This window comes from Protopterus annectens, chromosome 13.part0 (assembly GCF_019279795.1).
Source record: "Protopterus annectens isolate FY-2018-M chromosome 13.part0, PAN1.0, whole genome shotgun sequence".
Classification (NCBI taxonomy): Eukaryota; Metazoa; Chordata; order Ceratodontiformes; family Protopteridae; genus Protopterus; species Protopterus annectens.
The window spans coordinates 666287270-666299788 of NC_056747.1; the positions used below are offsets into that span (position 1 = coordinate 666287270).

General features: G+C 41.7%; 1 protein-coding gene across 1 annotated transcript in view; it reads right to left on the reverse strand.

Moving 5' to 3' along the window:
- LOC122787573 (Rab interacting lysosomal protein) overlaps positions 1 to 12519 on the reverse strand; it is a 1137527-nt gene that overhangs the window by 117656 nt on the left and 1007352 nt on the right. The window contains exon 6 of the mRNA XM_044054356.1: positions 534 to 656. Coding sequence (XP_043910291.1) covers positions 534 to 656 — 123 coding nt within the window. The remainder of the gene's footprint in view (positions 1 to 533; positions 657 to 12519) is intronic.

Below are 12519 nucleotides of genomic sequence, written 5' to 3' on the forward strand. Positions count from 1 at the left end.
ATACCAGCATAACACTAGCACTGACACAACATGGTATAAGCACTGGCGCCAGTATGGCACAGGCACTTAAACCAATATAAGACAGATGTTGATACCAGCATGGCTCAGCCACTGACAACAGCATGGCACAGGTGCTGAAACTAGCATGGCACAAGAACTGAAACCAAGGTGTTACAGTCACTGACACTAGTGTAGCACAAAAACAGCAGCATGGCACAAATTATGACATCAGCAGAAAAAAACACTGTACACTAGCATGGCACAGACACTAATATGAACATAGCGTAGATGCCGATTTTCATGTAGTACACAAACTAACACCAGTATAGCAAATTGTCTTTTCATCAAAAGAAGTTTCATACTGCACCTAACTTGAAATAAAGCAGATAATAAGTAATGAGGCACACTGTGTAAACGGATGCTGTGACTTCAATTCAAAGTGACGCTTATTTTTTTATAGCACAGAACAGGACCATGTCCCTCTGTAATGCAACAATTTCCCTACTGCTGCATAATGCTAGGTTTCAACTTACCTGCTGCTGGTATCCTGTGGAATGCCAAGCATCTTGGCTTTAATCTTTTTCTTTTGTTTTTTCATGGCTTCTTGAATAGCAGACAAAAAGAAGTTGGAATATGTCTCTTCATTCAGGATTTCACTAAAAAAAAAGACAAATTTTAAGAAACTCATTTCCACAGCTACTTCTCAGTCCCTCTAAATAAGCAATCCAAGTTTAATTTATTTCAGCAAATAAATGATCCTGCATGACAGAACAAAACAGTAGCCACATGGAGCACTTCTGCATTAATGATGTACCAAGTAACTTATACCTACATTTCTAAAATGAAGCCCTATTTAAAATCCAGGTAAATAAAGGGGAGTACTTAAAATTCATGTTACAGTTAGTGCAAAGATACACTGTATAACTTTGACTCAAATTACTTGTTTGTTTTCAAAACACTGGTAGCATGGATTTTTAAGAATATGTCATTTTGATTCTTCATGTCTCACTTTGGTCTTTCAAACTATACATAATTCAGAGATGATAGTATCAACCAATGAAATGCTAGATTTAATTAGCAACATCATGATAATTTTGCATATAATTGTGATTTGTTCTGAGTCATACAGCAACTCTCTGGAAGACACCGTTTAGTCAAATGAGTTGTGGTTTGACTCTTTCCTTTACCAAATAAAATCAATTTAATTCTATTATTGGTGCCATTGGACTCTAAGGAGCAACAGCCAATTTTGAGGTTGTTTAAGTGAGTAAAGGACAGTGGCAAAACTTATAAGAGCTGGACTAAAGTAACTATTAAGCTGTTACACAATAGGGAGCTGAGGACTGAGTCCTGAACTAAAGGCGCATGACATCCATCCCAAGGAAAGCAGAGTCATAGCTAGGGTGGTGCAAAGGGGGAGGCTGCCTTTAGCGCAAACTGACAGAGGGCATGATGGTATGTGATGATAGTGTGGAAGTGCAGTACTGGCATTATTTTTTGAAGATGCAAGGATATTGCGGTTTCATAAAAGAAAACTGATACTACACTTGCAGTCACAGTTGAAACTGTGTGTTAGGAATCAGAAGGGAAAGTATAGCTGCTAACTGAGGACAAAGCAGTTATCCATAGGAGTTGTTAACTTGTGTGACTACCTACTGTGTAGAAATGTGCAATTAGTCTAAAATGTGCATTAGTTAATAGAGGTCAGTAGGGCGGCCACGGTGGTGCAGTGGTTAGCATTGCTGCCTCACAGCAAGAGGTTCTCCGGTTCGATCCTCGGCTGGGGTGCCTTCTGTGCAGAGTCTGCATGTCCTCCCTGTGGTCGCGTGGGTTTCTTCCGGGTGCTCCGGTTTCCTCCCACATCCCAAAGACATGCTGCAGGTGGATTGGACACTCTAAATTGGCCCTAGGTGTGCGTGTGAGTGTGCCTTCTGTGGAAGGTTAGGCGCCAGGCTGGCAACTCGACACCGTAAAACTCCACTGCCATTCAATGTGCGGACAAGGTGATCCGCTGTGGCGACCCCTAACCGGGAAAAAGCCGAAAGAAGAAGAAGAAGTTAATAGAGGTCAGTACAACAGGGACTTTTCTTCTAAGAAGCATTAAAGATGCAGATGATTATATTGCTCACAAAAACATTTGTTTTCAAAATAGTCTGAATGCCATTTTCAAGACTTTTTTATTCAAAGTGTTACCTAAACTGTTAACTCATCAACTAGCTGACCTAGACACATATCACTGGAGAAAGATTGAATCATAGGGAACAAATATCTAGGTGTACTACTTAAAAGGGACAGTAATGTAGAGGTAGTAGTCATGGGTGACAGGAGTCATGCTACCCACTTTAGAAAGGAGAAAGTTGAAACTAATACAAATCCTGAAGTACACAGATCAAAACAGTCATGATGCAGTATAAGAGCAGTTAAATGTCCAGCATATGCATTAAAATAACTATTTCATCCGGAAATTAAATAGCAACTCCAAAAACATACTAATTTAATCAGCTTGGGAGACAGTTATTCTGAGTATTCCATTCCCCAAAACTCCTTTTTTTTCTAGATTAAATTATTAAGCTATATTAAGCTTTCTTGGAATGCTGTAATATGAGTCATTTGTTGTATATTACTGTTTATATTCATCTTTAACAATTTTCTACATTTTTCTTTGGATGATCTTGGTATCAGATGTTGTTCTGTTCACTGACTAGTTAGTAGTAAATACAGTCTACATTTTATTTAGTTAATATGTGTCTTGATAGGGACCTACTCTTGGCTATTCAGCATGTTGGCTCTACTTATCTACCTAGACATTTTTTTATCATCTGCTGGAGGCCACACCTTTCAAGAAACATACAGGAGTTCACAGTACCCATCTGGGCTACAAGGCTCCTGAGGGGAGGGGCAACCTGCTAGTTGTGGCATTATGGAACACTGTGATATTCTGAAACACTGCCTCCTGCAGTTGGAAATCAGCTGCCTGTGGTGACTAATAATAGGTTGTGGTTGACAAGAGGAGACCTGACTACTCTTGGCCTAAACTCAGTAGCTGTATTGGTCTGCAGTAGGCCAGGTATTATTCATGACGTGCTACAAGATGTTAACATGGCCTTCATAATTGAGACATAGTTTGATAGTTTTAATTTAAATTTGTCAGCAGTTATATTCCCTTGTTCTATGTCATATAGCAAATGAGCTGTGGTACAACTAGTGTAACATAATTTTATTACTCCAGTTTATACTTGTCACACGCTACTACTGTAATTCTTGGTTCCTTTAAGTTTGTCATGGGTGCAGGACTAAATTACAAGTAACTTCTCATCTGCCATTTATCCCATTGTGAGGATATTCCTTCAAGGGTTCAATGACTTCATTATCAGCTGAGTCTTAACTAACTCCAAATGGCTAATTTTGTGTGCATTCTACATCTGGGTCAATAGGGACAATTCCACAGTATTATGGAGCAGGGTTGGTTTTCCTCAGGAATTTACCTCTGCCACCTATTCCTTTGGGCATACTGTTGACATGATATTCCAGCTCAATGTGTAAACCAGTGATTTGGTAGAGAAACCAGTTTCCTGGTCTGACCACTGCCTGATACACTTTGCAAATGAACTTCCAGGGACAGTTCCCCAAATCCTGAACTGGCCAACAGTGCAGTATATGAATTTTAACCTTGCCACCCCAGAGGTTTTCTCTGTAAATTACTGGGGCAGGGTTGTACTAACAGTCCATACAAGCATATCTTGGTTTATAACACAGCCCTGACTTTTTTCCTGGACTGTCAATGTAGTTCCTTGTAAACCAAAGTTTAGCTCAAAATTTTGATCTTTGCATAGGGCTGGACAAAAGCTGCAGCACTGCTGGTGCTGTTCCCACTTGCTAGAGAACAAGCGTAGAATGGATAGCCATTATGTCTACTTTGTTGTGTCTTTCGGCTTTTCCCGGTTAGGGGTCGCCACAGCGGAATTCCGGCCCACTAATGACTGGCAGTAGATTTTTATGTGCTGGCTTGCCGGGCCTAACGCATAACCTTCAACGAAGGAACGCCCATTCACGCATGTCGACACACAGAAGACGCTCTAACTGAGAATCAAACGGGCAACGTCTAACTGTGAGGCTACAACGCTACCGCAGCACCACCACCGCAGTACAGATAGCCATTATGTCTACTACCATTCTGAAATCAAATGTAAGAAGACAGTATTTCTTTTCAGGAAGACAACTGCCACTGTAACCAACCAGCAGTACTCTTCAAGGAGTCTGGGAGGTGCAGCAGCTCAGCTTACCTTGTTAGCAGAAGAGCACTTTCATCTGAAGAATATGAACCAATTGCTTTGTTTGTCAGGATATGTGAACATGGTGCACTAGGGAGTTAAGTGTGGCCCAAGTTATGCTGCTTCTGGAGTGTGGTCTGAGTTTGTTCTTCCTGACTAACAATGAGTTCACATACCCTAGTCTCAAACATGCGCACAACAACAGGCAGCTAGGACCACCCTTGCCCTTCCAAAATGGTTATTTCTTGTCTTGAGGTCTTGGGTTCAACTTTATACAAGGGATTTGATTTCTATGGAGTTAGGAGTTTTTCCTTCTAGCCTCAAGAATGCAGTGGTGGTGGTGGCTATCCCAGTTCTTAAAGATTTGAACATACAACCTAAGCAACTACTACCCTATCTCCAAACTTGCTTTTTTAAGCAAAGTTCTTGAAAAACGTTTTTTTTTTTTTTTTTTTTAACTGCAGCTTGACTCTTTTCTTAAGTGGCATAGACTTAAAAACATTTTTGGGGTTCCCCTTGAACCACTCATTGTATTGAGACCACCATCACCAGGGTTTTAATGATCTGCTCATGATATTGGTCACCTTGACTGCACTGCAGCATTTAATATGGCTGATCACAAGGTTCACTATTATATGATCGAAGACGCATTCTTTCGAATGCATCTTGATCGAACTTGAAAGTACAAAACGGCATATAAGTGAATTCTGGGAAAGAAATCGCTTGGCCGCCTGCATTACTTTGCCGTCTTCATCACTGTAGTGTGATCTCGGAGTTGGTATACTTGAGTAGGGGGGCTGTGGGGGGCACAGCCCCCCCAAGTCGTGGGGTGTCGAAGGTGAAGCCCCCCACTTTATGTAATTTTTAAAGTTTTTTTTTTTTCTTTTTTGGAACAGCGATTTTTTCCCCTGGGAAAAAAATCATTGTTCTAAGTGTTGGGGATTGTAAACTTTCACTTACATGGGGGTGATAAATCAGCGTCCGCTTTTTTAAGCGTTCGCTAATTTAATAAAGACCCTGATCACACATCTTTCAAGTTACTGTGGTTTTACCCAAATAGTTTTGGAGTGGTTTACATCTTACATCTTTGTCATTCACAGAGAATGGTTTCTAGAATCATCTCTTCTTCCATATTCTTTCTGAATTTTTGGTATACTGCAGGATTTTGTCTTATTCTTTTTATCATGTACTCAGTGCCCTTGGATGATCTTATCAGAGGTGAAGTTTTCAGTATGACTGCTACTCTGGTAAACGTTTTTGCTTCTCCTTTCCTGAAGAGTTTGCATCAAGACTGGACTCCTTATCAGTGGCCGTGGGCTACATCTATTGCTAAATGAATTCTAATCAGCCCTACATAACACAGGGCTCCTTATATAAAGGACTTTCTCATGCCTCACTGCCCAGCCCACCCTTTCTGGTTTGCTTCCCAGAGACTGCTGGTGGCTCAAAGGATGCAACTTGAATCCTCCCAGGATTTAGTCTTCTGTATATCAAGTCCCACCTTCAGAATGTACAACATGGGTAGCTTCAGTAATGCCTATTTGTGCATATTTGAACTTCTACTGTACAACTGAACAACAAGTTTAATGTAACTGCATCTGTACCATCAACCTATTTGTTTATGAGTATACTTTTTCTCAGTGTGAGATGTCTTTTTACTCTGTTTTGCCTGGCTTGCCTGGAACGTGGCTTATAAAGGTCCTTGGACCAACCCTTTACCCAGTTAGCAAACAGCAAACAAAAGTAAATAAAAATGCCCTATTGATCAGTGGTTTTAAAAAGTCTCTTTGAACCAATTTATTCCAGAGGGCCATCTATTTTTTTTAATCAAGTTGGATTAAACACACATATGGAAGCACATATAAAACACACACACACACACACACACACACACACACACACACACACACACACACACACACACACACACACACACACACACACACACACACACACACACATACCAGGTGCTCAGCAAATGAACTCAATAGCACGCTAAGGCAAAATAAAAGACATCAAACTACCAACAAACTCAGTAAACATTGTTTACTAATAAAAACTCAATCTTACAAACAGCATTTCTTCTTCTACTGAACATCTCGTTAAAATCTAAATATAACGTTATACAGCAGCTTAAAATTCTAAAATTCTAAAATAATGACTCTACAATTAAAGAAAATCTCCATTAACATTTTTGCATCACTTTACATGTCTCTTATGGAAAGCATTGTAATATGGGAATTGCAGCTTTCACGCACGAAAACTCACTTTTACACAAGATGATAGTCCAGACTGACAGTATTAGCTACACACACACACACACACACACACACACACACACACACACACACACACACACGCACACATTATAAGCTTCACATAACGTTAAAATGCTTTTGTGAAACTTCTGTGTAAAAATAATTTTAATACATTTTGTAATCTTACTATTTGAGAGTATATATACTGCTGTTAAACCAGCAATATATTAGTGACTTAACAACTGTGTTCAACTAGTGCCCTCTTAAGGCCATTAATGGTAATTGCCACTACAGTGCAATTCAAATGATAGGTTCATATAAGTTGATGGGATGTTACTAGGCAATTGACCTGAGGGTCTTTACAAGCCTAGCCGTTAAATCCCAATATAATACTAGATGAGAGATATCGTCTCTGCCCAAGGTTTTTCTAGTAAAGACTACCCATGTCCAGAAGAGAAGCCAGGGCAATCCCCGGCAGAAATTTACAGTGTCCCATCCAGTCCTCCAGGTTGCGCTTAAAACAGGATCATGGAGGTGCTCTCCTTGATATAGATTGGAAGCCTATTCCAGAGGAGTGGCAAGCTCTGAGACATGTATGTGTCTCTTCAGCAGGTTCTGTTTATGTCGCAGGCTAGATTGAGGTCCCTGGAACAGGTGACTCTAGTCCCATTTGACTTTCAGATATGCAGCATTTCCATTAGATTTGGGTCAGAGATAGTCCTGTAAACTAGACATAAGTCACCTCTAAGTAGTCCATACAATACTGAGTACAGTAACAATGACTTCAGTCTGTCCATAAAGACATGCTGGAGATGCTGAATTTTATGAGGTCTGTCAAGCTGCTGCAGTTGTCTGATACAATATATACCAAAGGGAGCATTATATTCAATAACAGGCCTGATGAGAGATGAGTACAAGGGGGTTATAACCTCTTTTGCTCTTGAGGCAATGCCTTTGATAATCAGGTGAGTGATGTAAAATGCCTTCCTCACCACAGTTAACACATAATGGACAAAGCTGAGGTCACAGTCAACTTGTGTTCCCATTTCTGTCACTACTAAATTGGTACTTAGGGCATTATTGTATACTTTATAATCAGCAGGGATATTGTTTTTTTACTGAAGGGAATGATGATGCATTTTTTAGCATTTAGTTTAACACCATGGCTTTGGCACCAATCACTGGCCTGTGTAAGCCCCTTTTGAAGTACGGTGACATTGCTAAGGGATTCAATGATAGCACCTAATTTGCAGTCATCTGCAAACTTGGTTAGTCATAGCCCCTCCGTTTTAGCCTGGATTTTTGAGAACTACATGCCAAACATCAGGGGACCCAGCACTGACCCTTGTAGGACCCCACTGATGACAGGTCTGCTGGTAAAGGTAAAGTCACCCACTTTAACTGAGTGTTGTCAATCTGTGAGCCAGTTTTTGACCCACCTGACAATGCAGGGGTTGATATTCAACTAGGTACGTTTGTCAATGATGCCCGAATGTGGGATAGTGTTCAAGGCCTTGGCCAAGTCAAGATAGGCTGTGTGCACGGCTTTCCCCCTCGTCTATGGCCCTGGTCACGTTCTCGAAGAAGTCCACCAGGTTTAGCAGGCATGGCCTGCCCTTGACAAAACCAAACTGGGGTGGATCCAGGGTTTGCAGATCACCTATATCCTTATTATGAGGTCAATGTTGATTCGTTCCATTGCCTTACAGATGAAACTGGTAAAACTTAGTTGGTGAGCCACCCTTGTGGAGGAGTATAACATTCACTGTTTTCCATTTAGTGGGGACAAAGCCAGTGCTCAGGCTGTGGTTGAACAGCAACAGCATGCCTAATAGAGTAGCTAGCTCTTGTTTTAGAAAATTAAGAACACAGCCTGGAATGCCATCTCGTCCCATGTAGGCTGTGTACTTAGCCTTGGAGACAGCATTGATGACTTGCGCTTTGGAGATGCAAGAAGGAGGAGATGATGAAGACATGGGGGGGATAGGGTCTATATTATATATTTGAACGCTTAAAAGTTTGAATCATTAAAGACTGAACTTTAGTGATCAAACTCAAATGTTTAAATATATTAAAAAAACAAAAATAAAAAAAAAAAAAAAACTAAAGGGTGTAAGCAGGGGGGGAAAGTCCCCTGCACCCCCACACCCCACTACTTAAATATACCAACTCCAAGAACACGCTACAGTGTAGGAAATGGGAAAATTTCTCCGCACTGTAGCACACTGAAGTGCAATCTCGGAGTTGGTATATTTAAGTAGCGGGGGGGGGTAATCCCCCCACGTGGGGGGTGCAGGGGGGCTTACCCCCCTGCTTAAACCCTTTACTTTGTCTTTTATTTTTTTTAAATATTCTTTTTTAATATATTTGAACATTTAAAAGTTCGATCACTAAAGTTCGATCTTCAGTAATTCGAACTTTTAAGCTTTCGAATATATAATTTAGACCCGGGGGACAAGGGGTGAAATTTTCGTCAAACCTCTCTGCTAGCAGGTTTGCAAATTCTGCATGGTCATTGTGTGTTATGCCATCCACAATTAGTTCAGCACACATCTGAGTCCTATCTTTCAGGTTGTGGATGTACCTGAAGAAAGCCTTATGGTTATCCTTGGCTATAGCTGTTACATTTTTCTCATAGTTCCAGTTCTGGGATCTCACCTTTGTATTTTTAGATAGCAGCTTCTTTCATTTATTGCATAATTTATTAATGTGAGACGTCCACCAGGATGGTTTGTTTTGTTTTTCTTGATGATCTTGCTTTAAGCCTATTTGGCATGGCTGTGTCTATACATTTATGTAGATGTTTATACAGGGCATCAGGGTATACCTTCGTATAGATGTCAATGCTATTTGGGAAAACTGGAGCTTGGAAGTCAATTATACCTTCCCTTAGGAGGGTATAATTAGCTTTGGTGAAGATTTTTAGCCAGACATCTCCTTTGGGGAGTTGTGGTGCTATTGCTACTTCAAAAATGACTGATTTATGGTCAGATTTAACCAGTGTGGGCCCTACACCTGAGGAGTTGCATTGGTCACTCATATTGGGGAAGACCAGGTCTAGAATATTAGAACACATTGTGGGGTAGTGCACTGTTTCTTCCAGGGCATTTGTGTTACAAAGTCCAAGAACTTTTGTGCAAGTGAGTTTGGGCTCATATATGGTCCCAATTAATGGAAGGATAGTTGAAATCACCCATAACTAGGGTGTTAGATTGTACCTTAACTGTCCCAAGTAGGTCTAAATAAGCTGAGTGGACATCTTGGTTCATGCAAGGGGACCTGTAACTGATGATGACCTGAAGGGGGAGGGTCTTACCCACGGTAATTTGGACTGTGAGTAGCTCCACAGTGTTTTCTTGCCTAACTAGTTTAGAGGTGTAATTATCTTTAATGAAAAAGAAGTTATGTACTCACCATAACGTTCCATGTATGTAGTCCATCTCGCCGAATATTATTACGTGTGGGTTCGGAGACGATCATCGGCTCCAACTCGGCTACTTAGAAAGGCTGAAAACTCCTGGTAGTAGATATCCCATGGTGCATGCGCACATTACCCAGATTTTGTTTGCTACTAGTCTATCAGGATAAGACAGGAAAAAGGTCCGGAAGAATAAACTGTAATAAAGGCGCCCTTATGGTATAAACCACTGTAAAAAAGGAAAAACTGTTTCCAGATCCTCCAGGAAGGGGGCTGGTGGGTGGGTTGGTAACATTGTTCGGCGAGGTGGACTACATACATGGAACGTTATGGTGAGTACATAACTTCTTTATGTTATGTAGTCCTATCTCACCTCCATTATTACATGTGGGACAGCATCCCTAGCATCTTGAATGGGTGGCTCACTGGAAAATACTCCTGAGTACTGTGGAACCAAACGAGGCTCTACCCCTGGAAGTTAAGTCCAATTTATAATGGGAAATGAAGGTATGAGGTGTAGCCCATGTTGCTGCTGCTTGGAAAGCAGCAGAAGTAGAGAAGGACCTGGTGGAATGCGCTTTAACTTTAAAGGGTAACTCCTTTCCCTGAGAAGTGTAAATAAAGGAAATACAACTAGAGATCCAGCTCGATAGTGTAACCTTGGAAACTGGCAAGCCCATTCTCGCCTCAGCAAAAGAAATGAACAGCTGTTCTGATTTTCTAAATCCTTTGGTCCTGTGGATATAGAAACGCAGTTGCCTATGCACGTCCCGTTGGTGGAATGTATAGTCTGCTTTACTGGCGTGATTAGGGAAGAACACTGGCAATTCAATTGTTTGGTTTAAGTGAAATTGAGAACAGACTTTAGGAATAAAGGAAGGATTGGTCCAGAGAGAAACCCTGTCTTTGTGAAAAATTAAATATGGAGGTTTAACTGACAGGGCCTGTTATTCAGAAACTCGTCTGGCTGAAGTTATTGCTACCAGAAACAGAGTCTTCCAAGACAGGAATTTCAACTGACAACTATGGGCTGGTTCAAAAGGTGGCAGAATGAGTCTAGACAGGACTAGATTCAGATCCCAAGGAGGAATGGGGTCTTGCACAGGAGGTCTTAACATCATGGAACCCCTAAGAAAAGATTTGCACAGTTGTGAGACATACGACTTGAATCATTAATCCCTGCATGAAAATTAGATATTGCTGCCAGCTGAACTCGGAGTGTAGCAGCCACTGAACCCTGGCGAAAGAGTTCTGAAAGGAACTCTAGAACAATAGTGATGGGAGCTGTAAATGGATCAACTTCTCTGTTGTGTGCCCATACAGAAAATCTCTTCCATTTACTGTGATACAATTTTCTAGTTGAAGGCTTGTGAGAAGAGGTAATAATATGAGTTACAGCTGGCGACAGATCATGAAGCCTGACTAGTGACGGAACTGAAGCAGCCATGCTGTCAGTTATGAGTGTGTGGAGACTGGGGTGACGAGAACCTGACGTTTGTCAGGAGGTCTGGCACTGGGTCCAGAGTCCATGGATAGTCTAACAAGTGAGGCCTGAGGAAAGGGAACCAAATCTGATGAGGCCAGTAAGGAGTGATGAGGATCATCTTGCTTCCCAACAACACTGCTTTCTGTAAGACATTGGGGATGAGTGGAAAAAGAGGAAAAGCATAAAGGAGTCCCGGGGGCCAATCTTGGACGAGTGCATCTCTTGGAGATTCTCCCGGAGGGGGGATGAGAGAGAAAAAGGTGCTGCATTTGGTGCTGATGGGGCTAGCAAAGAGGTCACAGCAGGGTTGTCCCCACTTGTGGAAGATCATACGGGCTATTTTCTGGTTCAAGGACCATTCGTGAGGTAACAATATTGCCCTGCTTAGCTTGTCCGCTATCACATTGGAAGTCCCTGGGATGTGCATTGCAATAAGAAAGCATTGGGAAGAAATCACCCAATTCCAAACTCGCAGGGCCTCTCGACATAAGAGGTATGATTTGGTCCCCCCTTGTTTGTTTAGATACCAGACCACCGAAGTTCAAGGACCATTCGTGAGGTAACAATATTGCCCTGCTTAGCTTGTCCGCTATCACATTGGAAGTCCCTGGGATGTGCATTGCAATAAGAAAGCATTGGGAAGAAATCACCCAATTCCAAACTCGCAGGGCCTCTCGACATAAGGGGTATGATTTGGTCCCCCCTTGTTTGTTTAGATACCAGACCACCGACACGTTGTCGGTCTGGATAGCTATCATCCCTAGAGGGAGAAAGTTGTGAAGTGCTTGCAACGCTAGAAGTACCGCTCTCGTCTCTAGGACATTGATATGCAGATGGGCCTCTTGATCTTGCCATGTGCCTTGGACAGTCCTGCCAAGATAATGCCCCCCCCCACCCTATCTGAGAGGCATCCATGGTCACACTGGCAACGGGTTGGTGTGGTACAAAGGGAGGCCCTGTGGCAAGCTGACCTGGTTGAATCTACCAGCGTAGAACCTTTTTGCAAGAATCTGTAATCAGAATCTGATGATGTAAAGGCAACTGCTGAAAGGACCACTGGGATGACAGGAGCCATTGGGAGTATTC